Raw genomic sequence first — 25,238 nt, forward strand, 5'->3', positions numbered from 1 at the left:
CATCCCCACAGGCACATCTTGCCAGGACAGAAACGAGCTTTTTGCTTCCATGTTCCGTCCTTGATAAGCATGACAGAGTTGAAGGGAATTGTCCATGATGCACATGTGTTGTCCCAGATATTGACTTCTTGCATTTTTCCTGTGCAATCGTCAAGTTCGTATACATTCATGACAAACCCAGAGGAATAGCGAAGAAGCGCCAGAACCACAAGTGCGGGGGAAGAGAATTTCATCGTTAAGGAATGTTGTCAGAGAATGGTGCAAGATATTGATTGGCTTGAGATTTGTTGGTGTACGGAGGAGAAGGTCAACCCTGCGGCATGCCAAAAAAAAAAAGATCCCCGCCTCTTTATATATTAGGATTGGTTTAGGAATAGACGAAAAGGTAGAGTACCTTTGTAGGTAGGGGGCTGCGTGAATTGCGGAGATGTCAGATGTCGAAGTTACACGCCATCGAAGAAAATTTTGGATTAACATCAAGAAACCTTCGTCAGTCGTGCTCAGAAAGGTGTTTAAATTGCTCCGGGTGGAAGACTTGGGCATCAGCTTGGTTGAGCTATGACAAGAACCCAAAAGGACCAAATCTCTTGAAGACGACTGGGCTATAGACGTTGTCAACTGTCGTGTGTTGCAATGCAGAGCCGTGTATAGACACAGAGCCTGAAAATCGACGCAGGGGGCTGGCGTTTAGGGTCCGATTTTCGCAAGATTCAGTTTTTAAAAAGAAAAATGAGATTTTCTGTTTGATTTCCATTTTTGCGGCACCCGAGCCACCTGACGACGAGAACCTGTATCCAAGGAGCTTCGGATTATGGACCACGGTCTACCTTCTATGATCGGCGACAAACTGAGTGCGACGAAGGGTTGTACTAGATGTCATGAAATTTGTGCGAGAAAGTGTCACGTTTCCGCCCATTTGCGATCGTGTACTGTCAAAATAATTTGGCGAGTGTTGCATGAACTTCTCAAGCCGTTGCATGTCTGGTACTGGAGAAGAACTTGCGTGACTGTCATTACGGGAGAAGTAACATTAAGCTCGACGCAAGTAGACTGACGCTCGTAGGCCGGGACGGTGCAACTCTCGATCGGGCCAACGGGACATATGGTGCATGTAAACTGTTGAGTTCAGCCCGTCAACAGGACTTGATCGAGGTGAGTACCCGGGTACCATGCCGTGAGATTCGAGTGCACACGAGGTGATTGGGCGTTGGTCGGCTCAGAAAGGTTGACCATGTGCAGTCCCAGCTGCATTTAGGGACAATCATCTCCCTTGAGCTGGCGATGGGAAGTGCATGCTTCGGCACGGACGCCGGTAGTAGGAATGTTAAACCTGTCGAAGCTCTGGCACGCGCATGCAGCTGACCTGTCGGTGTCGCAGCCCTGTGTCTGATCCAGGGCTGATGTCTCAAAGGGGTTTGTTTAGACACGATGCCATCGACTCCCTGGGCGTTTGAGAAGAGAAGTGCTGGAGGCCTGATCATTATCGTCCAAAACAGATTCCCATGCACTCTACAGAATGCACGTTCGATCAACCTTTCTGATCGAGGCAGCCGCGCTCGCAGACACATCCGCTGAATGGACAACGTAAAAATGCAGTGTACTGGAGAAATAATGACGGAATTCCTGGGTCAGCATTGTTAGGGTGCACTGTGAAACAGAGGGTGACAGGGGCGTGGTGGGGACGCAAGGGAGCCAAGTTTGAATTTCCTCTAACCCTAATGGCCCAATTGGGCCATTGTTTTGGCTGTAGAATACGTGGAAAGGGTGACGACACAAGATACAGATCAGCAACAGATCAGCCGCTGTTATCACTGAGGATCCACGTATTCGTAGCAAAGGTGCTCGCCCTGAATGTCCATCATGTCCCCGACGGAGCGGTCCGCGACGATGCCATACATCACGAGATTATGCTGGAGCGTTGTGCCACATCCCGAATCGCCCTCAATGCGAGGTGCACTATTTCTTTTCATTAGCGACGCGGTGGACGAGTGAGAAAGGGGAATGACGTACGGGAGATCATCGGGAAGGGGTCCAAACAGGCGCTCTCCGTTACAAGGACCAGGGCCATCCTCATTACCGCCCTGGAGGTTGCGTCCGCCCATATCGGAGAGGCGGTTGGGAAGGTCCTGCTTCTGCCAATCCCACCAAACCTTGTCGAGCCACGTGTGATGAAGATAGAAGAGAGGGTCGCCTGGGCTAGAGATGGGGTTCGACATCTGTCCACCCACACCGTTGTGACCGCCGCGGTGCGGCTCGTTTTCGATGCACGGCCAGGCAGTCGCCCAGGAAGGCTGCGACAGGCAGACGTCGACATTTTCCTGGGCGGACATGGCCGACTGAGAGTCATCGATGCGGCGGACGATGCAGCTATCCTGGACGGTGTAGCCGGGGCCAACGCGGTTGACGTAGTTGGCGAATGGCCCGTCCGTGACGCAGTCACGATCGTCACCATCGCCACCGAAGCCGGTCTGGGGGTCGAGAAGAACGGAGTTCTTGAAGTTGCCAGCGTCTAGCTGCTCCTGCCAGTATCTAGCATATCTGTTAGCGCACGTCTGAGACTGAAGGCAAATGTGAAGACTCACGGCTGACCACCAGTGTAACCACACTCCGTCTCAAGGAGGTACTCATGAGCCCGCATGAGCAGGCGGTGGAATGGCAGGAAAGCACCCTGGAGATGTAAGATACTGTCAGGCTGCGGCTGGAGTACTACAACTTACAACGCTGTGAGTGAGCTCGGCCTGGGCAACGTGAACGCTCTGGAGCTCGTCAAACTTGGTGACGGCACCACGGAGACCAAGGGTAGCCTCCTTGCCCATCAGACACAACTCTGCGTCGATGTAGGCCTTTTTCTCCTCATCGGCGAGCGTGTGCCTGGAGAACATTAGCTTTTGAGACTGCCAACTGGTCCGCACATTGCATCGCTCACCAAGCGCGTCGCTGCGTCGGCTGGGTGCACTGGCTCTGGCGCTTTTCAGCCGCTGGGAGGGCCAGGGCAGAACTAGCTGCGAGGAGTGCAGTGAAAACGTGAGCCGTGGAGACAACCATAATGCCGTCTGGAGATTTCAAAAGAGTGAATGTCGAACGAAGGAAAGAACGAATGTGTGGAACGAGTGACTTGGCGTGATCTGGATGTGCCAAACGAGCCAAGGTAGACGATGCCTTTATCAATGATTATTTTGATGACCCTTGATTGTCCTGGATTGTCCTGTGACAGTTCACATTCCCATCATGAGCCCCCCTGCGCATCATGTCTTAAAGTAATCATGCTGCCTGTCTGTCAGGTCTCAGAGGAGCTAGCCAGCCCTCCAATTAGGGAAGTGGTGATCGCCAGTGCACTGCATGCGCGACTGAGCGACTAGCGCTATTGTCCATCAGGTTTCCCAACCTCCAGGATGCGAGTGATGCGGGGAGGATGGGGATTGTTGATCGATTGCATTGCTGAAGATAGTCCGACTCCGCACGGCGTGCAGTGTCTCGTGCGAGTCGTGCCTCCACCCAAGGGGGTCGGGGAATGGCATTGGCACGAGGTGATACGACAAACAACTTCTCCATTTGTCGGATCTCACGGCTCGTAGGCACTTGCTGTGCTCAGCACCAATTCTGGCGCGGCGAGCGCCGCCATAGGGCCGATCTGAGCAATGTCTCATTCGACCGCTATAATTCCTCGGCTGGATGGCCCATTGGCTTGCTGCTCGGAGCCGGATGGAGTAAACAAGCGGACAAATTCGAATAAACAAACTTCAGACGGCCCATCGTAAGCTCCATACTTATTCAAATGGAAGACTGCGTGATTGGAGAGCATATTCGATCGGACATCGCCGGGGTAAGCCGGGTCAACATTAGTAAAATGGCCATACCAACCTCGCTGACTACGTCCGCGTTTGTTCAATGTTCCGTCATAGTGCGAACTCACTATCGTGCGACCACCCGAAAGACCCGTGCGGTGATGCGATGCACGCATGTTGGCCAGCGTATGGATCTTGACGAGAAACGCGGACGGCGTGATGCCAATAACATCTGACAGCGCCACAAAAACAGGTACCCAGACCGACTCGTCGCTCAAAATAGTTAATGAGTACGCGTTCGGGAGGTTGGGGCGGCTGTCAACACGACTGGAAGGTGGAATGCTAGTCTTGTCGCCCAACCCCCCTTTCCCCGCCCTTTGTTGCACAGGGCTGTTATCGTGTCATGGTCTTCTTGCAAGCATAACTGAGCTGTGAGATCTCAGGTCCACACTTCAGATACGATAGCCGAGGTCGTGGCGCAGGACGTGATGGCGCATGTTCTTATCAATACGAGGTGAGCTCCATGCTTTCGTAAACCTCAAGAGCCCATCGATGACCACTATCGTGTCATGTCACTCCGACTCGCAGATTTATTTCCCGCCGAATGAATATGGCACCGAATCCTGACGTACTGTTGTCAAGTTGCTGAACTCGTCAACCTGTTCAGTAATATCGACAACGTGTTCGCGCCTGCTTTTGATGCTTCCCATGACATTTTAAGGGCAATGAGCCAGAGGCGAGGCAGAGGATGAAAGGTATCCCGCTCTATTCGCATGGCCTGGCTCACCCTTGGTTGAGATGCTGCGAGCCAACAGCTAAATCCGTGGCGAGCTAAAAGGCAGTAATACTGTGATCCTCATTGACAAATGCCTAATGTCATGTGAAACAAAGACTGGCAGTCTCGCCGCGATATAAAAGACATGTTTTCGGACCTTCATTATCATATCTCGAGGACGAACCAAGTCCACATGCTTGTCTTCTTGACCTCCGTTGCACACAGATTGAACTTGAAGTTTTTCGTACAGTCACTTTTGTCAGGACACCAAATATCCTACTGAATTGACAGTGATGAGAATATTCGTGAGCTAGTAGTCAATGATTAGGCCGAAATTCAAATGTAACGCCTGGATTACTCCTGGGGCTTTATGCTACATTGTGAGCTTCGGCTATGGGAAACGATTCATCACTTGTGATGGCCCTGTTAGTGCTACTGACTGCAAGCTCTGGTGACTGGCTGACAATCCTTTCAAAAACAGATTCTGATATCGTTGGTCTCGATCTCCCGGATTATATTCTGTTTGTCGGGTAATACCTTTCCGAGAACACGTCGGACAACGTTTTTGCTTTGCTTTCTTTACTATCGAAAAAAACAACGGGCGATCAAATGTATGGCTGATAGAACGTGGGTGGCGAGCCTATCTGGTATTGCCACCAGCAGACGAATGATTGATTGGCTGTTGGTCATGACGACCTGCTCTTGGATGTCCCCATGTCCTCTAACACCACAAACTCGTGCCAAGTACTTCGATTTTCTTCCCATATCTGAGTCGCCGAAGCTTACTCACAAGTTAGCATAGTAGCGCCTATTCAGAGTAAGGTCTGGAAGATAGTCCCTAAGGAACTATGCCGAACGGACTGAGGGTATGATTTAACGGACCTAGGGCGGCTAACACTAGCATAGAAGCTTGGGATCAGTTAGTCGATGAATCGCAAGACAAACAAATAATAGACTACTATCTGTTCATACTATAACCCGTAGCCACCCATCTATTCTCAAAGAGCATATCCGACAAGAAAACAACATCATCGCAGTCCTACAGGGCAAAGACCCGCAAGTTTGCAGGGCTGTCGTATTGATTTCTGGAAAGTGTTTCAATTCGTCATAGAGCAACTGTTAGGTTGAGGAGGTCGGCATTGATGCAGCGAGAACTTGTCCGCGATGACGACGGCCAGCATGTGTGCCCAAAGTGGGCGGTGAGACTGTCAGGTGCTGTTGAATGTAAGACATGACGTCCCAATGCATGAGAGAGTCAAGGCCACGATAGCGACTCAGGCACAAATGGTTCTCTCATTTAGTCGCAAGATCGACATTAAGGCGAACCTGGATTGGGGAATATTCGCGAAGCGGCGAAGGTGCAACTCGCGCTCTGAACTCCTGTTCATCAGCTGACCATCTGACTGTCCTCAATACAGGTCAAAAGTCCGAGTCCGCGCATGCTGTAAAAAAAGAACGGTTCCAAAAGTCAGGTCCGTCTCGTATAGTGCATCGTTGAGTCTCACTCCCCCACCTGAATCGCCCGTTGGGAGAGGATCAGCAGTCAAACCACATGCCGGCTAACCGCCATGACAAAGGAAGTTGAGTCGCAAAGGGCTTAGTTTCCAGCACGCCGGAGACGCACGAGGCCTTGCCTACGCTAAACTGAATCAATGGGCCTGGCGGGACGAATTGATACTCACCCAGACGGCACGGCTTTTAGCAAGTTCATGCAGGATGATGGCCGCGGCGTTTTGTCTCCGAGACGTACAGTTTCGCAATCAAGTGGCGTGTTGAAGCCTTCGACAATTGTGTCCAACATAAAGGGGGGATCGGCTCCCTTCGCCTCAGGCCCTACTACATGCTCATAATCTTTCCAGCCCACGAACTGTGTACATCTACGGTTAACAGATACTCAGACACAAGTTATATCCAACATGAGGATGCCTACCTTGCAGCGAGCATGGCTCATGTGCTTCTGCTGCATGCAAGCAGCTACTGCGCGACGAGCATACGCTGATAATTTGGACTTCGTCAATCGTGACAGCGACGAAATTTCAAAGAACTTTCCCGATGTTGACATTGAACTATTGTCACCAGCTTTCGCAAGGCCAGAGACTGTCCTCAAGGGATTCCCAGAAGGCAAGAGCGGACCAACAAGCCTAGACACAATTGGTACGTCGCCATCCTGACACAGATTGACAGGTACCGTCTGACGACTTGTAAAGATCGCTTTCTTCGCAGCATAGCATCTAGGCATGACTGGGCTTCGTATCACACACCGTCATTCACATCTGAAGAAGGTCGGATCATGCCATATCTTTGCCTGTCCACTAGTAAGGGAGACACGCCATGTCAAGACCTTGTAAATGAAAAACTTCGCATTTGGCTGCAAGGCGGTCAGCACGGAGACGAGCCAGCGGGTGATCAGTCCATCCTGGCTCTCCTCGGAAAGTTTGACGATAATTCTACGTGGGCGGAGTCAATGCTGCAACAAGTAGACATCATGGCACTACCACGGTATAATCCAGATGGCATCACATACTTTCAGCGGACTTTCGCATCCAACTATGATCCAAACAGGGATCATACGTATCTGCAGCGACAGCAGACTCGCGACATCAAGACGCTGCTGTCAGACTTTTCGCCTCATATCGTCCTGGACGCCCACGAGTTCAACGCTACCGCGCCAGTAGGTCCAAAAGGCGAGTGGACTAAGGCGCAGGACTGTCTTCTTTCGGGCTCCAAGAATCTCAACATTCACGAAGACATCCGCGGCCTAACAGAAGGGCTTTTCACCAATTCCATCGGTGCAGCATTGGAGAAGCGTAAACTGCGTTGGAGCCCCTTCTTCAATGGCGGGGATGGCAACTTGGACTTGTCCGAACCCGGATCTCTCAGCCGAGCGGGCCACAGCTCGGCCGGGCTTCTTCAAGCGGTGACGTTCCTGCTTGAAATCCGCGGCATTTCTCTGGCGGACCAACATTTTCAGCGTCGTGTAGCTACTGGCCTCACCGTCCTCGAGACTCTGGTAACGCAAGCCGCAGAAAACGCCCGCGGGATTTACAAGACGATTGAGGACGCCCGCCAAAAGTTCGCAAACAGTACCGAAGATATCGTGGTCACAGACAAGGCGCGGTCGACCAGCGTTCATTGGACGTTCATCGACTCGAAGAACGGTAGCTTAGTCGACATCCCAGTCACTTTCAAGAACAACACACCACCAGTGGCCAACCTTACAAGGGCGCGGCCCGAAGCTTACGTGTTCTCGGCGGCATTCTCTGATGTGGCGGAGAAGCTGCGCGCGTCTGGGGTCAAGGTTGAGCCACTCGAGCACGACTTTGAGGGTACTGTCGAAGTACTCAAAGTGCGATCGGCGCGCGAGCAGAGTAGTCCTGATTCTTTCGGCGTGACTGTCACCACTCGGGCGTTCGAGAAGGAGGTGAAGATCCCGGCGGGGGGGTTTTGGGTCGACACGAGGCAGAAGAACGCGGCTGTTGCGTTTGTGACGCTGGAGCCAGAGAACTCGGCATCATATGTCAAGTACAACGTGATACCTCTGCGGAAAGGGGATGAGTATCCTATTTTCAGGGTCTTGCGAAAGTGACAGAGGGGTCGTGCAATATGACTGTGTTTAATCACCCTTCCGTGGTGACCTTTCAGCTTGTAATTGTTGGTTTGCCTGTTCCACGGAGATAGTTCAGCGGGGTCGGAGTGAAGCCTGCAAGGTCATGGGGAATAAGATGCCTGGTTGACAGCTGAAGCAGGGAAGACTGACCGAGAGACGCATACGTCAATGAGGTTGACAAGCAGGTACAACTAGTTGATGGAGGGTATACAATACAACGCTGCAGGCAGAACCAATGAACCCTACATTTCTCGGCGGGAGTTACCGACCTGTACCGCCCGGGTTCCGCCCCACCGGAACCAGAGTGGCTTGGTGACCGGTGTTTCAATAGGTGGCTCAAGTGTCATTGCGAAATTATCCTTGTCTAGGCCAAAGCTGCGTTGGCGCCCAGAGCTGACTATACGATACTGATAGTCGCAGAGACCTGCATCGCCATAATGCAACGTGGCGGAGACCACGGCGGAGACTAGCGGATGACCAGCATGATTATGAGGCACAACAGCGCATGATCAACATTCGACGTGCCGCTGGTAAGGGTACACCCAGGCCCTGTTACCTATAGTCGTCAATTCCATTCCTAGTATATCCCTCAGTAACCGACGCAGATCTCGCTGTTGCTTTTCTTCTCTTTTGAAGTTGGTCCGTTTCTCACAATGCACTATCCGTCCTGATTTGTGTATCAGCCCGGTAGCCTCTGTGAGCCAGAAACTTGCTACTACGATACAGTGGAACATGCCTCAGAAAAGGCCAATCGATGACGCAGGAGACTGCCTCCCGAAAGAATCTCCGGCATGCCCCTTGAGGCATTATACCCTCAAAGACTGCACGTGAAAACTCGGCCGGCCACGTGCCCACGGCGTCGCAGCACACATTTGGCAGCTCGCTGCACCCTGCCACCCGTCACTACTGACACTCAGTCGGCCCTATTGCCCAGGCTGCACTCCGCACACCCCACAAACGGGCGACAACACCAGCTGGGATGGCATCGAACATGGCGTCCGGGGGTGGCCCAGTGTCAGATCACGAGCATCACTGGCCAAGATTGTCAGGGGGGGTGTTCGAGGGCGTGATCGTCCGGCATTCGGACCTATCCCCACAGCTCCCCGCAAATCCGTACCCCGGACTGTCAAGGCCGAGCGCCACCATGTTAAGCGTTGAGCGCCTCTCATCTTCCTGTCACACATGGTCATCCCTCAGTATTTGAGGGACGTCATAGTGATTGCCGTTACTGGCTGGCAATTTAATCACCTTGGGGTCCTTCGAAGTTGGTTGATTCATCTGGTGCGGGTTTTCGTCTTGATGCTCTTGTCACCCTACATCGTGCAGGGATGCGGTGAAGATGCCAATGATCAGGGACAGCTGCTCTAAATGACAGTTGCAAAGGTGGATCTATTCTCTGGGTCACTCGAACGACAACATCCATCTGTGAAGGCTGTGATTACCGAGTCATTGTCACACGGAAGTCAGCCCTGCGGCCGTAATGACTGCGTTTCCCACCAACCATTGTATAGCAGATTGCGGAGGTCAAGTCTGGTCATCAACTGCCCGTGGGCCTCGGCGTCATCGCGGACCTGGGCATCAAAATTGCAACCCCATCTCGACTGCTCTAACACATTTACGGCTGTTCGGTTGACGGATCGCGCCGCGGCACGTGTTCTAGACCAGAGAAAAAGGGGGCTCGACTCCAAAACCTGTACCGAGTTGATTTCCCGTTGGAGCAAGGGGGGCCGGCACTAAGAAAGCCTCTTTACCCGGCAATTCATGCACGTTATATAGCCGTGCAGTAGCTGCCCCGGGTTTCCTGGAGACAGTTAGATCTGGGGTAAACCAGCTGCACGAGTAGGGCCGTTTCAGCGGTTGCATGGTCGTACTTCGGCTTCACTCGACGGCGGCTACCAGGTCATCAATCAAGTTTGCGGGTCAATCTGAGGCGAACCTTCAATCGCGACTAGGGAGTTGCGGCAACTTTGATGATCGCGGGTGTCGTTTTCAATGGAGTTGTTGCTGTACAAATAGATCGACGTTCGTTCCATGAATCGCATCTAATCTTCATCTCCAGCCGCATCACAGTGTTCGCAACCTCCTGAAGATATCGGACATTCGACGATCCTCACAAAATGAAGACCACCACCGCCCTCACCCTCCTGAGCTTGGCCTCCTCCGTCCTTGGCCATGGATACCTGACCATCCCCAAGAGTCGCACTCGTCTGGGCGCCGAGGTTCGTTCTTGCTCCTACAGATACTCCGATTTTTCAATTCTCGCGGGTCGATACTAACTCGTTCTTGTTGCAGGCTGGACTTGATTCTTGCCCGGAGTGCAACATTCGTGAGCCTGTCGAGGCCTGGCCCAACGTCACCCAGGCCACTGTTGGACGCAGCGGCCCTTGCGGCTACAATGCCCGAGTCTCGATCGACTACAACCAGCCCAAGACCAACTGGGGCAACAGTCCCGTGGTGACTTACACCGCTGGCCAGACTGTCGATGTTGAGTGGTGGTAAGTCCCACACTTTTCCGTACCCATACTAGACCAGGACTCTCGGCATCGCTGCCGGGAAACCCTGCAGGGTCCCCCCCATGCTCTCAGGATCGGTCCCATTCTAAGTACTCTGAACCATTAGTGTCGATGCGAACGGCGATCACGGTGGCATGTTCAGCTACCGTATCTGCCAGGACCAAGCCCTGGTCAACAAGTTCATCACTCCTGGATACCTCCCCACCGAAGCTGAGAAGGAGGCTGCCGAGCAGTGCTTCCAGCGCGGCACCCTTCCTTGCACTGATGTCACCGGCCAGAGCTGCGGCTTCAACCCTGACTGCCAGCCGGGCCAGCCTTGCTGGCGCAACGACTGGTTCACTTGCAACGCCTTCCAGGCCAGCAACCGCCGCGCCTGCCAGGGTGTTGATGGCGCTGCCCTCGGCTCTTGCTACACTTCGATCGCCGGTGGATACAAGGTGTCCAAGAAGATCAAGATTCCCAACTACAACTCTGCTCACACCCTGCTCTCCTTCCGCTGGAACTCGTTCCAGACTGGACAGGTCTACCTCACCTGCGCTGATATCGCGATCAACGGTGGCAGCAACAACAACCCTACCACTGCTGTCGCCCCTACAACTCTCCGCACCACCACCAGTACGTTCACCATCTAGGTTCCTGTGTGAAGGATTCGCGCTAACATGTCCCTTCTTAGCTGCTGCTGCTGCCACCACCACTGGTGCCTGCACCCCTGCTGCCAACGTTGCCGTGACCTTCAACACCCTGGCAACCACTGTCGTGGGCCAGACCATCAAGCTTGCTGGCTCCATCTCTCAGCTGGGTAGCTGGACCCCCGCCTCCGCTCCCGCCTTGTCCGCCTCCGGCTACACTACCTCCCGTCCCCTCTGGACCTACACCGTGACGCTGCCCGCCGGCACCACCTTCCAGTACAAGTTCATCAACGTCCAGTCTGACGGATCCGTCCGCTGGGAGAGCGACCCCAACCGCTCGTACACCGTTCCCACCGGTTGCGCCTCGGCCGTCACCGTCGACGGCACCTGGCGTTAAGCAATCGCGGGCACTATCTCCAGCTACGCGATCACGCATTCGGTTCTGGAGAGTGCTCCCATGTGACAAGAAAGTATCTTGTCCCCCAGACCAAAACCCCCTGTATATATTGTGCTCTGGTCAAGACATCTAGGACGAGCGGTCTGTAACTGCCGCTGGACGCTCCTGCTCGTTTGAGGGAGATGTTACAACGTACATACACACCAGATATGACTTGATGGAACATAAACTTTGCATACCTTTATCTAGAAAATCAAATTACTCTCAAATCCTGTCTCGACGACACGCGTGTCCATTGTAATACTGACTCGGATTCGTAAAGCCACTTTAACAAACACGGGATGCTGTTTTGTTCCCGGCATGATGTCGAGCATGGGGCACGTTGCCAATGTTGGCCTCCTATTTACCAGTGCGCTCTCGCAGCATGCAGTGAAAGGTTCAGGCTTCAAAAATATCCTCAACGTCCAAATACTGCAGAATGGTTTTGAATCCCACCCACTGCTCCTCTGCACTCCCCCTGATCTGTTCCGGTGGCAGCACGAACCCGTGATTCCCCGTATGCCGAAGCTCAATGAGGTACGCCCAGTCGGCCTTGCCCACCTCATACGCATAGTCAATGCTGTACCCTGTAGCCACGTACAGCGTGGCACAGCTTGGTCCGAAGACAAACTGCGTCCCCTCAACCTCGCGAATGGCTCGCGTCGCGCGCCGTGCAAGATTGATGTGCTGGCCCAGCTTGGGGATATACTGCGTGCAGTTCCAGCTGAGCGGCGCAAGCAGGTACTGGCTGTAGCTGTGCCAGTCGATGAAGAGCTTGATGCCGTTCGCGTCGCGAAGCTTGTCGATGAAGCCATGCAGGCCGGCCATCTCGGGGGTGTCGCCAGGGGCCTCGCCCTTATAGCCGAAGTGACACGGATCAGACGAAGCGCCGTTCGGGTCGGCATCCCATTTGTAGGGCCAGTTGCGGTTGATGTCGCGGCCCCAGCAGGTTGTCGAGTTGTTAGGAGGTGGTTGTCTGTTTTTACGCCAAAGGCGGTCGTTTGTCTGCGTGTAGACGAATCCTGTGGCTGTCAGTCAAGAGTTTCGCTGGCAGACATTGCCTGACCTACCGTCGGGGTTCACAAAAGGGAAGATGTAGAAGTCATAACTGTCCCGGGCGACAGTTGTCTGGTTGTCGTTGCCGTAGCCGGTCAGAAGTTGCAGGGTTACGTATTCAATGACTGGTGCCGAGATCCATTCTCTGGCGTGAACAGTGCCGTGGAAGACAACCGCTGGCTTTCCAGGGCCCTCATCTCCCCAGAAATGAATGCCAAAAATGTCTCGACCTTCATAAGAAGTTCCAGTAGAGATGATTTCCGAGTGGTCCGGGTGAGCCGCGTGAAGTTCCTCAAAGTACGCCTTGTGGTCATCGTATGGGTGATAAGAGTCGTACCAAGCCAAGTCATCAATTTGCCTCTTCCACTCTGCGTCGGATGCAGACTCGGCGTTGATGGATGCGCCCAGGTCACCATGCATAACGTCATGTCTAAGACCCAGGCTCATGAAGGCTGGGATTTGCTCGGGTGATAGCGTGATCGTGATGTCGTCAGCGGTTCGCTCCCATTCGTCATACGAGAGCTTGGAGAGTTTGCTTTTTACGGCCGGGAGGTCTCCTTCAGAACGCACACGAAGAGCCTGGTATCCGTCGTAAGACACGATACTGTTGGCGGATACCAACAAAGTAACTAGGAAAACCGCAATAATGAACCTCATCATGAGTTACTGGAGAGTAGGGTACGTCTTACGATCGGCACCCCAATGCGAACACTCTGCATCAGGTTATCCCCATCCTTTTATAGTCTCTAGCCCATCTCGATCAATGATTGGTTTGCGGTCTGCAAGTGATTTGTGTTAGCCTCCTTCCCGAATCATGTTCGGCTCATTTTGGCCGCCGTTGCAACGCTATCCTGATATCCTCATCCACCCACTGCTGATAGCTTTTCCTAGATTAGTATGCTTCCAGTACCGCTGCGGTGATTATGCAGAGGCCCCCGACATCCGGAGGCTGCAGCGGAGCTTTTGATGGCGACATACAGGACTGCGGTTTAGTGTGGTTCAGAATCTTGCCATGATGGATCTGTAGACAGGGATTTAGAACTGGAAAGCAAGTGAATGAATCAAATTCAACAGGACTGCGGTTTAGTGTGGTTCAGAATCTTGCCATGATGGATCTGTAGACAGGGATTTAGAACTGGAAAGCAAGTGAATGAATCAAATTCCTTGTATGTCGAGTCACGCATGATAATTTGACCCCGCCTGATCTATTATCGTTTGGCAAGTTGACTCGAATGTGATGTAGAGAGCGAGAGCACGAAAGAGCCAAGAAGTCATGAGGAAAGCAAGATTGTCCTTTGGGTATACATTCAATTTGAAAACTGAGGAAACAAGCGACAGCGCGCGAGAACATACCCATATCCATCGAAATCATAGCCGAGAGTCTTGGCCGCTGATCACCATCGCACGCATCATCTAGGCGCATTGCGGGGTCGCCTCATGACGTGACCAGGAAATGTGATGGCGAGTGGCAGGGACCATAAAGTCTGAGGGAGAAAGTGAAGTCGGCTCAAGAAAAATGAATCCAATTCCTTTCATAGATACAGCGCTGGTCCGGTCCGTGTTCTAATCCCCGAAGTGCTTCGTCCAAGGTGCTTCGCGCTGGAAAGACAACACCAACACAAGTTGGCGGAGGTCCACGGTGCCCATCAACAATCATGCTTCGATTCCCACATGGCGACTGCTGTCGACACGCGTGTCGACCCAGGCTCATTCCAGTGCCCGGGGATTTCAATCTTGGCCAGACACGTTTCAATGTTGGGCATCTGGGAATGATGGTGGTTTGGGGTGCGTCTCAGGCAGCCAGCAAGCTTCTCCGTGATGCTGTCACTTACAAAGGTGCTGTCCACTGAGTCTGCACACGCCGTGACCTTGATCTGGCACTCCATAGGAGGCGCGATCGAAACGCGATGCTTCCCTAATTGAAAGGACACGCGGTGAGAAGGTGTCTGACATGCTAGCGGGCTGGCTTGGCTCCACGGAAGACTGATGAGGGCGTTTGTCACGGAAACCACGGCCATCATCCACAGGAATACTACCGTTGACTTTGTTCCCTGGCCTTTCCACGAAGCTGCGCCTTCCGCTGTCATTGATCTTTTGGAAGCATAAGGCGCATCCAGCACGGGAGATTTGACATCATCAGCAGTCTCAGTCGTCCCGGGCTTCTCTTTCGGGCGGTCTTCCCCCTCATTCGCAGTTCGGTCGATGGTACAGTCGATAGCGTGTTGACCCCGGGACTCCGATGTGAGGAAGCTCCACTGCATAAGTGATGTGGTTAGTTCAACAGATATAATAGAAATGGTTCCTCGATTAGATAGATGTAAAGAATGTGAACGTACTATGGCGGTGGTGAGCCCAATAGCAACCAGAGATTGGGCAGTGCCCATGAGCAAAGTGCCCCTCGAGTCCCAGCCCATCTTCCACCATATGAATGGATTACCGAGCCAAATGAATAGGGGCACGGTGATGTTGAAGTGGGGATGTCTTTCGACGAAACTAGCCACTGGAGAGTGGTCGAGAGCAGCAGGCTGCGCTCGGTCATGATGAACTGCGGCAGAAGGTTCAGGTTTGAGGCCCTCGTTGGCCTTCCAAGTCGCTTGGACCTCGTCGTCGGATGAGGCCGATGGCTTCGGCAGCAAGTTGGCCTTTTCAACATCGACGCCTAGCATTGCTGAATCGATGCTACTGCGGCAGTATGTTTCGTCCGTGCTTTCATTCTTGTGCGACATGGTGGGCGGCAATCAGGGTACGATGCAAAGTATTGAGCAATGAGGGTAGTGAAGAAAGTCAAGTCTTCAATGGGAAATCGTTGAGTTTATATGATGGACATGTATCAGCGAGACATGTATCAGTGAAGCCTGTAGGCTCTTGACGGGCCATTGGATCTTCTGCCTTTTGATGGACAAGGCAGACTTGAGGTGCAGGTGACTGGACTGGCAATTCTGTTGCCTGATTGTGGAGTTGGCAGTGATGATCTCCAAGGAATGGCTAAGTGTGTGAAGCGACCAATGAAGATGCGATGCAACACCCAGTTCAGTACGTATCTTGCCGTCTTCGGCGGCTTTACGCGTATCGGATCTGTCAGGGCCTGCTGCATTCTGACATCAGGCTGTGCCATTGCTCGCCACCTATACACAGCCCTATACACAGCCAAATCCTTGGGCACAGTCACGACGGTATTCGGCAGATAACAGACAGTCTGGTGGGTCAAATGAAGGAGGATCGCCCGTGATAGCCTTTCCATCGTTGCAGACCAATTGATTTCGTATGTGGAGTTTTAGCCAGCCGGCAAGTCTGAAGATTCCATTTTCAGCATCTCGTCAGCATCTCGTCACGTATCTGGAACGGAGCACGTGTCGTGATGTATTTGTAGAGTACTCTGATGAGAAAAGCTTAGGGTCATCCTGTGAAGTGCATGCTGAGGCGGCATAATCCAGGGCTGCAAGCGACTATCTTACCGCTGAGGATTAGAGTAAGGATCACGTTTGATCTTACTTACCATACCGTATATACTGGCCGGATGACCGACTGCGATGCCGATGTCAAGCAGTCCTTTCCACTGTTACATCAACCTGCGCCATGTGCCGAGCTTGATATTCAGGGTAGATGAACTGCCCTGTTATCATAAGCCAACCTCATTGCCGTGATGATGGAGGACGACAAGGGAAGAATGGTTGGCCAAGAGGATGGAGTTCATTCAGGGCAGAGCCTTTCAATGATGACCAGCATTCTCTAACTCCCTCAATAGACACTGCCAGTATCATAAAGAACCGGGAGTGTGCTACGGCTGCGGCCAAATGGTGTCGAGGGCATCGAGAGTATCGCAGCATCCAGGTTCACCGTCTCTGCGTTGTGCATGCAGAATGCGATTAGATAACAGATCGCGGGGCGCGTGTGGGGCAACGCTCAATTGACCCCCCCAATGGACCATTTTCGACCCTGAAGAGGCGATTCTAGATCGATGCCACCCCGCGCCGCTCTTGTGCCTCACCGCAACCCCCCCCCCTACCTTGGCCGAGTCGCCCGCATACCGAGAATCCCCTTGGCCACGCTGCGATTGAGTCCCTTTTTGCTCGGCACCTGGCTTGCTCTCCACGAACACGTCCACCTCGTTCATCATGTCCGGTGTCAGCTCCCCCGAGGTCGCCGCCGCCTACGACGCCGTCCGTTCCGACAAGGACGAGATCACCTGGCTCCTCGTCTCGAACCCCTCGCCGACCTCGAAAGACCTCACCCTCACCAAGACGGGCACTGGCGACGTCACGGCCCTCGCTGCCGAGCTGCAGGACGACCAGGTGCAGTACGGCTACGTCCGCGTCGAGTATGCCAACGACTCGGAGAGCACCCGCGTCAAGTTCGCCCTCATTGTCTGGATCGGCGAGAACACAAAGGTCATGCGAAAAGCCCGCGTCAGCATCGAGGCCGGCGAAGTCGGCCGCGTCCTGGCGCACCACAGCATCCAGGTGAACGCGAGCGACAAGAGCGATCTCGACCTGCAAGACATCGTCAAGAGGTTGCGCAAGGCGGGCGGTGCGGATTACAACGGAGGCCGGGGTTGATACCAAAGGAGGGAACAGACTAGAGGGGGCGTTGGCATCTTCAGGCACATCTTTGGGCGTGAGGAAGGACGCATCACATGCTGGAGAAGAACGAAGACACAAGAGTTCAGGAAAGCGTTGCGATTTCGGGGCGAGAGCGACTATAGATCTGCACACTGCGTCACGATCAAAAAATCGACCAAGCCAGAGCACCTTGCCGCGGCATTCCAAAACCCCCCTTCCCTTCGCTGGTCGTTTATGCCCTGATACCACAGTTTGAACAGCACGTCGTCGATAGTTAATTGTCTGACACTACGAGCAGCGCGTCAATGGTCCGCTCTCTGAGCCCTGTCAGTTTGTTCTTGTCCGCCCAGCCCAGCAGCTGTGGCATCACAAGCAGGGGTTCCACTCTCTTCTGGCTCAAAAGGTAACAGACGGCGCCAGCAACGTGAGGCGACGCTGGAGAAAGGTTAGAGGTTTCTTGATTAAAATCCCCCAGGCATTGGTAAGGAGACGTACCCATCGATGTCCCGTTGAGAGATTCCACGGCATCATCGCCAGTGTTCCACGAAGACTTGATATCCACGCCAGGCGCGAAGATGTCGACAACTGGTCCATGTCAGCACCTTTTCTCATGATCACGATATGCCAAACTACGCACTCTTGCCCCAGCTCGTGAAATTCGCCCCAGCATCCTTGACGTCGGACGCTCCAACGGTAATGGCCAGGGGCTCCCGAGCTGGTGACCCGCGATCAGAAGGTCGCTGTTCGGAACATGTCAGCGTCCAGACGCACTACGCTCATCACTCTGGGTTCTACTCACGCCGTCGTTGCCAGCGGCGACAACAACCACGATGCCAGCCCTGACAGTCGAAGCCACGGCCGCATCAAGCGCCGCCGAAGCGCCGCCGCCAAGGCTCATGTTGACGACCGAAGGCTTGCCGTGCGACTTGACCTGGTCCACGACCCACTCGAGCGCCCGGATAATGTCGGCATTCGTCGCGCCGGGCTGCGGGTCGTCGTTGAAGACCTTGACGCCCACGAGCTCGGCCTTCTTCGCCACGCCGTACGTCTTGCCGCCGATGGTGCCGGCGACGTGGGTGCCGTGGCCGTCGCGGTCCTCGTCGCTCGCCGGCCGCCCCTGCGAGAACGTCGGGCCCTTGGACGCCCGCCCCTCGAACTCGTCGTGCGTGTCGCGGATGCCCGTGTCGAGGATGTACGCCACGGTGCCGGCGCCGGCGTTGGCGTCGTACTTGTACTCCCACGGTCCCGCGGGCGACACGCGGCCCCGCTGCGAGATGCGCGCCAGGCCCCAGGGCGCGTTGGACTGCACGGCCGTCGCGCCGGCGGCGGCGCAGTGGCGGTATACCTGCAGCGGCTCGACGGCCTGGACCTCGGGCAGGGCCTCGACCTCGGCGCGCGTGGCGTCGTCGAACTTTGCGCTGTAGCCGCGCAGCTCGGGCAGGGCAAAGTGGCACTGCACATCGCAGTTGAAGTGCGTGTCCGGGTCGGCGGTGCGGGTGCTCAGGAGGGAAGTGTGCTCCGAGTCGATGGACTCGTTGGCATAGGGCTTGAGGGTGACGAGCCACTCGCCTGGGATGGTCTCTCCTGACATGGTGATATTGGAGGGTGGTGGTCTTGCGTAGTGGTGTATGGATGTAAGCGCGGTTAGCTGTTTCTATGCTCAAGTTGAATCTGATGCTTCACCAGCTTCTCAACAGGTCTTTTTCAACAGCCCATGGGACTGGTCTTTATACCCATCGTCGATCACGTTGCTTTGCTTTTTCTTCACGTCATATGCCACCGCCCAGACAACAGTCACTGTCACAAGCCCTCAGACGCCACAGGCATGCAACGGCGCTCTCTTCAGCAGGTTGCATTCAGACATGCTCTGAAGCCTTCATTCAGCCAGCCATGGGCCTCGCTGCACCCGTCCACAGCCAGACGCCAAAGTCACATCGTGGGATGCTGAGCAAGCAGCTGAGCAGCCTCGACGAGCGTGCTCACGGCCAGACGCGGGGTAGGTGTGTTCCGTGGGCGACGGGCGCGTACCACAGCCTCTCCAGTCGGCTCACGTTCCTTGCCCCTACTTCTACAGTACAGCCCGCACTCCCACCGAAGCTGTGATGAGACTAGTATGCACGGTTTGAGGACGTCCAATCGAAGCTCCCTCCACCTCCGCGGCTGAGATGCACAGTCGGCAGATGAAATGGTGAGCCGAAGAAGTACGTTTGCAGGCCATGCCTGGGACTGGCTTCTCGTTTGTTTTCGGATCTAGGCTTTGGGGAGGGGGGCCGGGTCCAGCTCTGGGAGGCGGAGGGCTGCATATGACATGTTGTGCTGAATAGAGTTTAGGGAGGCGTTGGGCTGCGTGGGCGGAAGCTCTCGATTGGCATGGCTGTGCAACGACGCTGTGAAACGGGAGGGCTGAGCTTCGGTGGGCGAGTAGCGTCAACCGAGTTTTGACGACCTGCCATACAATGCATGTGATGGCGAGAGAGGCTTGATGAATCGAGTCAGACGCTTCGCCGTCGATCATGTTGCACCTGGCATGATGCTGTCCTTTTGGTGCCGAGATGTTCGTCAATACTCGCCGTGATGGGCATGGTCAGAGAAGGTGTGTCGTACAAGACAAGTGGACTCTCTTCGGCTGTGTCTGCGAATGCGTCAAGTGGCAAGGCCTGGGCAGGTCGGATGGCGCATGGAGACCCAGTCGACTCAGAGTTCAGTTTCAGCTTCGGTGCTCTCACGTCACGCGGATCGTCCCGAGCAATAATGGGATGACGGAAAAGCAAGAGGAGGGATGCCGCTTGGAGCGTTGACGAGAGGAATGGATGGACACGAGAGGAGAATGTCCTTATAAGCGGTATAGACACCAAAAGGGCATAGGATGCATATGCCGTAAACCGAGCTACCCCGCCACCCCGCCGTCAACTGTCCCAGATCATCGTCATCACTTGGCTTCAGCTCAGGAATCTGAAGATGATCATCTAATTCCATCGTCGGACAGTATCTACACGTCTCATACCTATCTGAGAGCTTATCCTCTGATTTAGCCTCATCGAAGGCAGCGGCTGGCACTGTCCGACCCTCAAGCCAGGATCGTTGACTCGCATCTTCGGCCCGAGCCTGTACTTTCGATCCAGATGCACGGCACGACCTGTTTCGTTACTTGGCACAGGCACATGCCAAGCTACTGAACAGACAGTGTACAAATCTCTTGCCATGCTTTCAAAGCCGGCGGTTTCTGTGCCCATTGAGTGATCTCTGTGCAACCAACTTGGCCGTCACATTGGCATTGGCGATGATCCCGCCAAAAGCACCTGTTGAACGAATAAGCAACGAAAAGGCCCACCAGTAACTCTCAAATCATCGTATATCCTTACCATGGACACATCAGAGGCTTCTGAAGCCCTACCCACCTATGCCGACCATCGCACCACCGAGCTCGTGCCCGCCATCACTGGTTCGACACCGCCTGACCTCTTCCGGAGCAGGTCTCGCGTCGACTCGCTCCTCTCTGCGGTGTCCGACGCTGAAACTGAGTCGCTGTGCAAGGAGACGGCCGCTGGCTTGACGCTCCCGCCTTCCTACCGTCGCTGCGACCCTGAAGCCCGCATCTACGCCTTTCACCCCCCTTTCGTCTCCTCCAAGCACTGCCTCGGCCACGAACCCGCTGCCCCCCGTTTCCAGCTGAGCCAGGTCATCTCCAGCCTCGGCAAACCATTCAAGCTCAGCCTGCGCCGCCTCACTCCCTCCGAGAGCCGCCGTATCTCGATCGGCGGGCCTTCAAGTCCACCTCGCCCTTCTGTACCTGCGTGGACGTCTCCAGCTGCATCCTCATCTTGCCTCCGCCGCGTCGTCTCGGCCTCAGCCTCGGCCCCAGACTATGACCACGATCTCACGCTCTACGAGGCGACCAACGTCAACGCCCTGCACCGCTTTACCCCTGTGCGGCACAACCCCGAGATCAGAGGCTGCAAAGCCGGCACGCTGCCGGGCCACATTGAGCTGGCGGACGTGGCGCGCTCCGGCACGTGTCGATTTTGGCATGTCACACCGCAGTCACAGGCGGCGCTCGACGCTGCGAGAGCGAAAATGACGAGATGGGGATACAAGCCCGATGAGGAGTGGCGCCGTCGAGTTCTCTTCACCGTGGAAAAGAAAGGGGCTAACCTGGTGTGGCGAGACGGAGACACGGGAAGAAAGCTGGCTTCTGAGGTCGAGGGGCAGCTGGAGGTAGAGTCCGGCATGGAGCTGTCGCTGGTCGAAGCACTGGTCGCGTGTGCTGCGTGCCGGGGATGGATATTAGGCTCGTGGGATTGGGATCGATGACTCGTGCCCTGGTCCTGTCCATACTTTATTATTGTAACATACTGACACACCATCTGTACACTGCCTGTACATAGCACATCTTTGCAGAGTCAGGACATATGAAATTGGATATCAAGAGAACTTTGCTACACACCAACAGCACGCGCACTCAGTGGTTCGGCCCGGGTCCCAGCGACTTATCCATCGTTCCCTTGTGCTCGAAGTCTTTGCGCGCAAACTCGCGCTCGCCGCCGGCCGCAACGGCAGCATCCTTGCGTTGGCCCTCCTTGTCGCCAAGCAATCCATCGACACCAGCATTAAAATGGCCGCGGACCGATTCGCCCATGCCCTGCCGATCGCTGTCAGTCGCTTTCTATATACGGTTCAACGCTGGGGATATACTGACGTGACCTTGGGCAACCACACCCTTGACGCTCTCCTTGAGACCCCCCTTCTTGTGGCCGTCGTCCACCGTGGCGTGCGTGCCGGCAGTGGTTCCCGCAGTGGTGCCAGCGGCAGCGCTCGTCGGGCCATGGCAGATGCCGGCCGGTCCATGCGTCGTAGTGGTCCCGCCCGACACGCTCTGTGTGTTCGGGCCCCTGATTCCCGTCGCAGGAATAGATGTGTTCGCTGTCGTGCGACCGTCGCGGTCAGAATCGATGCGTGGATCCGCGACGTTGCCAGCCCTTGTGGCATGGGGTCCATGAGTGCCGGTGGGATCATCGTAGCCCGTCACGCCACGGTTGCCAACAGGCTGGTTCTCATATCGCGGAGTCTGGTTCTCGTAGCCGGTCGCGGGCACGGAAGAGTTGGTGGCGGCGCGACCGTCGCGGTCCGAGTCGACGCGGGGATCGATGGCGTTGCCGATGCGGGAGTGGTGGGGTCCGTGGGTGCCGGCGGGGTCGTTGTAGCCGGTGGCGCCGGGGACGGGAGCGGCTGTGTTATTGAAGTTTGACATATTGAACTTGGACGAGTATCTTGCAGGAATGAAAAGATGGTTTGGTGATCGAAGAATTCGCTTTGCAAAGGGTGAGACCAGATCATCAAATACCCCAGCAAGCCCAGGTAGAATCTCGGAGTCGCGGTCCCTGGGGTCGAGCTATGACGGTGCCATGCCGTAGTGCCTGACAGCTGAGGTCATATCTCCATATTATAACCTCACGTTCTTCGGAAATCCTGGACGTGGGATTTGTCTCCAGCCAGTTGATTCGAGAGACGCAGAGGTCAGCAGTGGCTCGCTGCTGTTGTCTGTGGACCTTTGCTCCGCGGCCGCGTAAGAAACACGGCCAGGACATGCTGGGCCGTGACGTCACATCATGGACCTTGCGCCGCAGCCTTGTCGCCCATGGGACCTAGATATCCATGTACAATCACTGCCATGATTGTCAACAAGTACTTGATTGACGCGGAGATTTTCTTCCAAGGCGGTTATCAATGTCTGCTGTCTAAAGCGCTTTTCCTCGTCGCGCCTGCTCTGAACTGAATCGTCTTCCATGAATGCTTCTGCGTTTTGATCTTCCTCTAGGCGCCACTTTGAAGCTCACGATCGTGATCTATGGAGTCCGTGCTACCTTTAAGCGTTGTCCTCCTTTGTCATCCAAGTATCATTGCTGATGGTGAGCCACGCATAAAGCTCGACCAACAGGCTACCCACCGTGTCCATGAGGAACAAAGCCCAGACATGACGCTTCATCCAGGGGTATTTCACGGCAAAGCTACGGTACGGCTGGTAATAGAGGAACGCATACCATGCCGTGATGACAAGCCTGCCACTGTTAGCCTCGGCGCTCCTCGAAGTTCACCTCGCTCCATGTGTTTGGGTCCACTTACCAGAGATGAGGGTGCGTCTTGCAAGCTTGAAGCCACACTCCGAAATGCACCAGAGTAATCAAAGGGCGAAACACCCGCTCCAGCATCTTCCTGGCCTTGTAGAGAGTCTTGCGGCGCATCTCCGAAAAGCCAGGGGCCCAAAGGAGAGCCGACGAGAAGAACATGTGCGAGTTGCGCAGCCAGCGAGCCCGCTGACGCATGACGGTCCGGTCAATCAGCGGGATCGTGTGCACCTCAGCGCCATCAGCGACCTGGTACGCCATCTTCCAGCCCTGCGCAACCACCCAGCGTGTGATGAAGGCGTCGTTGCCCGTGCGGATGGGAACGCCGCGCCACGTCTCGTTGATGAAACCGCGAAGGAAGGCGGGATCGCGAAGGATATCGCCGCGGATAGCCTGAGCGCGGCCGACGAGCACCCAGGTATCCTCGTCGGCGCCGAACCGGGCGGCGGACGTGTTGTGGAAGGTGTCGAGGCCAAAGACAGAGATGGCCTCCCAAGGCGTCGAGATGGCGGCATTGCGACGTTCGAGCGGAATGTCAGCAAGCTGTTTGCCTCCCACGGCGCCGATGCGGGGATTTTCGAGAGGAGCAAGAAGGCAAGGTACAACTTCCGAGCTGGTGCAGAATGTATCGTCGTCGGCCAGGAGGATGATTTTACCAGTGGTCATCTTGATGCCATGAATTTGCTGCTCTCGTTGGTTCGCGTGATTGATCGCCAGGGTCTGAATGATGGCCTGTCCGTGCTCGAGACCAGATACCAGCTCCTTGACAGCCTCCAAGTCGCGCGTGATGGTGACGATGATGATCTCTTTAGGCTTATTTTCGAGCCAGAGACGCAGTGCACGGGTGAAAGAATCGTCCGGCTGGATGGTTGCGATCACAATGCTCACGTCCGAAGGGACAAAGGTGGGGTTCTCGGCAAGCTCAAAAGGCTGGCAACGCCAGGCATAAGCTGTGGCAAGGTTGCGCTCAAGCATGTCCCAGAGGCTGGGTTGTCAGCATACTTGGAAATGTGAAAATCACGAATGCTGGCAGGTCAGCTTACCAAAAGGCCACGAGGGCATTGCCCGAGATATCCAGGCCAGTGATGGAAGCCATGTTGGGTGTGTCTTGGCTCTGCGAGTTGATAGTATTGTGCGTTGGTCAATTTTCCAAGTTTACTAAAAAACCAGGTTTGGGGGTTTGATTTATAGAGTATAAGACTGGACTGGAGGCCAGTGAATGAAAGAGGAAGTACGCATTCACTGACGGTACACTAGAAGTGAATGTGATCCTTCTCATCGTAGGGCGCTCCAAAGTGATTCACTGTTCACAATGGTTCAGGAAGGAACAGAGTTACAAGTCCATATACGCAGTATGCTCAATATAATTCAAAGAGCAATACGTTTCGCCCGACCATGAAATAAAGGTCGGCATGGAGCCTCCTGTTTCGTTGATTCGGAAAGCCATCGATTCCATTTCCTAGCATTGGCATGAACCTCCACGCTATGCTACTCCCGCAATTGACTGCGAGAACGTGAGAAATCATTTTGAATTGGGTCTGGAAGGGAGACAGTGGCATGAAAGCATCTGCGTGGACGGTTCTCCCAAGGAAATGGCTGCTTCAAAAAGCCGAACCGGACTCGATGAGACAGTATCCGTAAAGCCATACATCGCCAGGGATACCTGCCCGGACACCAATTTGCGCATATAGTACTAATCAATGTGGCAGACTTGCCTGATACCCTGATACAAACTCAGACTACTCCCCCTTGGCTC

The 25,238-nt window shown here is 54.6% G+C and overlaps 10 protein-coding genes across 10 annotated transcripts; 5 read left to right on the forward strand and 5 right to left on the reverse strand.

Moving 5' to 3' along the window:
• Positions 1 to 1,808: 1,808 nt before the first annotated feature.
• Positions 1,809 to 3,045, reverse strand: D7B24_004464 (uncharacterized protein; the record flags this gene model as incomplete). Its single annotated transcript, XM_028638633.1, has 5 exons — positions 1,809 to 1,956; positions 2,011 to 2,529; positions 2,583 to 2,668; positions 2,718 to 2,871; positions 2,927 to 3,045. The coding sequence occupies 5 exons, from the start codon at positions 3,043 to 3,045 to the stop codon at positions 1,809 to 1,811; spliced, it is 1,026 nt and encodes a 341-aa protein (XP_028496751.1).
• Positions 3,046 to 6,212: 3,167 nt separating this feature from the next.
• On the forward strand, positions 6,213 to 6,731 carry D7B24_004465 (uncharacterized protein; the record flags this gene model as incomplete). Its single annotated transcript, XM_028638634.1, has 2 exons — positions 6,213 to 6,290; positions 6,459 to 6,731. 2 exons carry the CDS (start codon positions 6,213 to 6,215, stop codon positions 6,729 to 6,731), a joined length of 351 nt encoding a protein of 116 aa, XP_028496752.1.
• A 314-nt stretch (positions 6,732 to 7,045) lies between these two features.
• D7B24_004466 (uncharacterized protein) lies at positions 7,046 to 8,146 on the forward strand (the record flags this gene model as incomplete). The annotated part of the gene is made up of 1 exon (XM_028638635.1): positions 7,046 to 8,146. One exon carries the CDS (start codon positions 7,046 to 7,048, stop codon positions 8,144 to 8,146), a length of 1,101 nt encoding a protein of 366 aa, XP_028496753.1.
• Positions 8,147 to 10,284: 2,138 nt separating this feature from the next.
• Positions 10,285 to 11,706, forward strand: D7B24_004467 (uncharacterized protein; the record flags this gene model as incomplete). Its single annotated transcript, XM_028638636.1, has 4 exons — positions 10,285 to 10,386; positions 10,460 to 10,662; positions 10,787 to 11,295; positions 11,354 to 11,706. 4 exons carry the CDS (start codon positions 10,285 to 10,287, stop codon positions 11,704 to 11,706), a joined length of 1,167 nt encoding a protein of 388 aa, XP_028496754.1.
• Positions 11,707 to 12,144: 438 nt separating this feature from the next.
• Positions 12,145 to 15,527, reverse strand: CPB2_3 (corticosteroid- binding protein; the record flags this gene model as incomplete). Its single annotated transcript, XM_028638637.1, has 5 exons — positions 12,145 to 12,767; positions 12,816 to 13,430; positions 13,780 to 13,822; positions 14,634 to 15,056; positions 15,138 to 15,527. The coding sequence occupies 5 exons, from the start codon at positions 15,525 to 15,527 to the stop codon at positions 12,145 to 12,147; spliced, it is 2,094 nt and encodes a 697-aa protein (XP_028496755.1).
• Positions 15,528 to 16,916: 1,389 nt separating this feature from the next.
• D7B24_004469 (uncharacterized protein) lies at positions 16,917 to 17,357 on the forward strand (the record flags this gene model as incomplete). Its single annotated transcript, XM_028638638.1, has 1 exon — positions 16,917 to 17,357. One exon carries the CDS (start codon positions 16,917 to 16,919, stop codon positions 17,355 to 17,357), a length of 441 nt encoding a protein of 146 aa, XP_028496756.1.
• A 277-nt stretch (positions 17,358 to 17,634) lies between these two features.
• SUB2_3 (Suppressor of the cold-sensitive snRNP biogenesis mutant brr1-1) lies at positions 17,635 to 18,951 on the reverse strand (the record flags this gene model as incomplete). Its single annotated transcript, XM_028638639.1, has 4 exons — positions 17,635 to 17,795; positions 17,856 to 17,945; positions 17,998 to 18,100; positions 18,160 to 18,951. The coding sequence occupies 4 exons, from the start codon at positions 18,949 to 18,951 to the stop codon at positions 17,635 to 17,637; spliced, it is 1,146 nt and encodes a 381-aa protein (XP_028496757.1).
• A 1,772-nt stretch (positions 18,952 to 20,723) lies between these two features.
• D7B24_004471 (uncharacterized protein) lies at positions 20,724 to 21,671 on the forward strand (the record flags this gene model as incomplete). The annotated part of the gene is made up of 1 exon (XM_028638640.1): positions 20,724 to 21,671. One exon carries the CDS (start codon positions 20,724 to 20,726, stop codon positions 21,669 to 21,671), a length of 948 nt encoding a protein of 315 aa, XP_028496758.1.
• Positions 21,672 to 21,819: 148 nt separating this feature from the next.
• Positions 21,820 to 22,608, reverse strand: D7B24_004472 (uncharacterized protein; the record flags this gene model as incomplete). The annotated part of the gene is made up of 2 exons (XM_028638641.1): positions 21,820 to 21,999; positions 22,057 to 22,608. The coding sequence occupies 2 exons, from the start codon at positions 22,606 to 22,608 to the stop codon at positions 21,820 to 21,822; spliced, it is 732 nt and encodes a 243-aa protein (XP_028496759.1).
• Positions 22,609 to 23,223: 615 nt separating this feature from the next.
• On the reverse strand, positions 23,224 to 24,578 carry D7B24_004473 (uncharacterized protein; the record flags this gene model as incomplete). Its single annotated transcript, XM_028638642.1, has 3 exons — positions 23,224 to 23,416; positions 23,481 to 24,467; positions 24,526 to 24,578. 3 exons carry the CDS (start codon positions 24,576 to 24,578, stop codon positions 23,224 to 23,226), a joined length of 1,233 nt encoding a protein of 410 aa, XP_028496760.1.
• Between the last annotated feature and the right edge of the window lie 660 nt (positions 24,579 to 25,238).

This window comes from Verticillium nonalfalfae (genome assembly GCF_003724135.2).
Source record: "Verticillium nonalfalfae strain VnAa140/NRRL 66861 chromosome Unknown scaffold_25, whole genome shotgun sequence".
Classification (NCBI taxonomy): domain Eukaryota; kingdom Fungi; phylum Ascomycota; class Sordariomycetes; order Glomerellales; family Plectosphaerellaceae; genus Verticillium; species Verticillium nonalfalfae.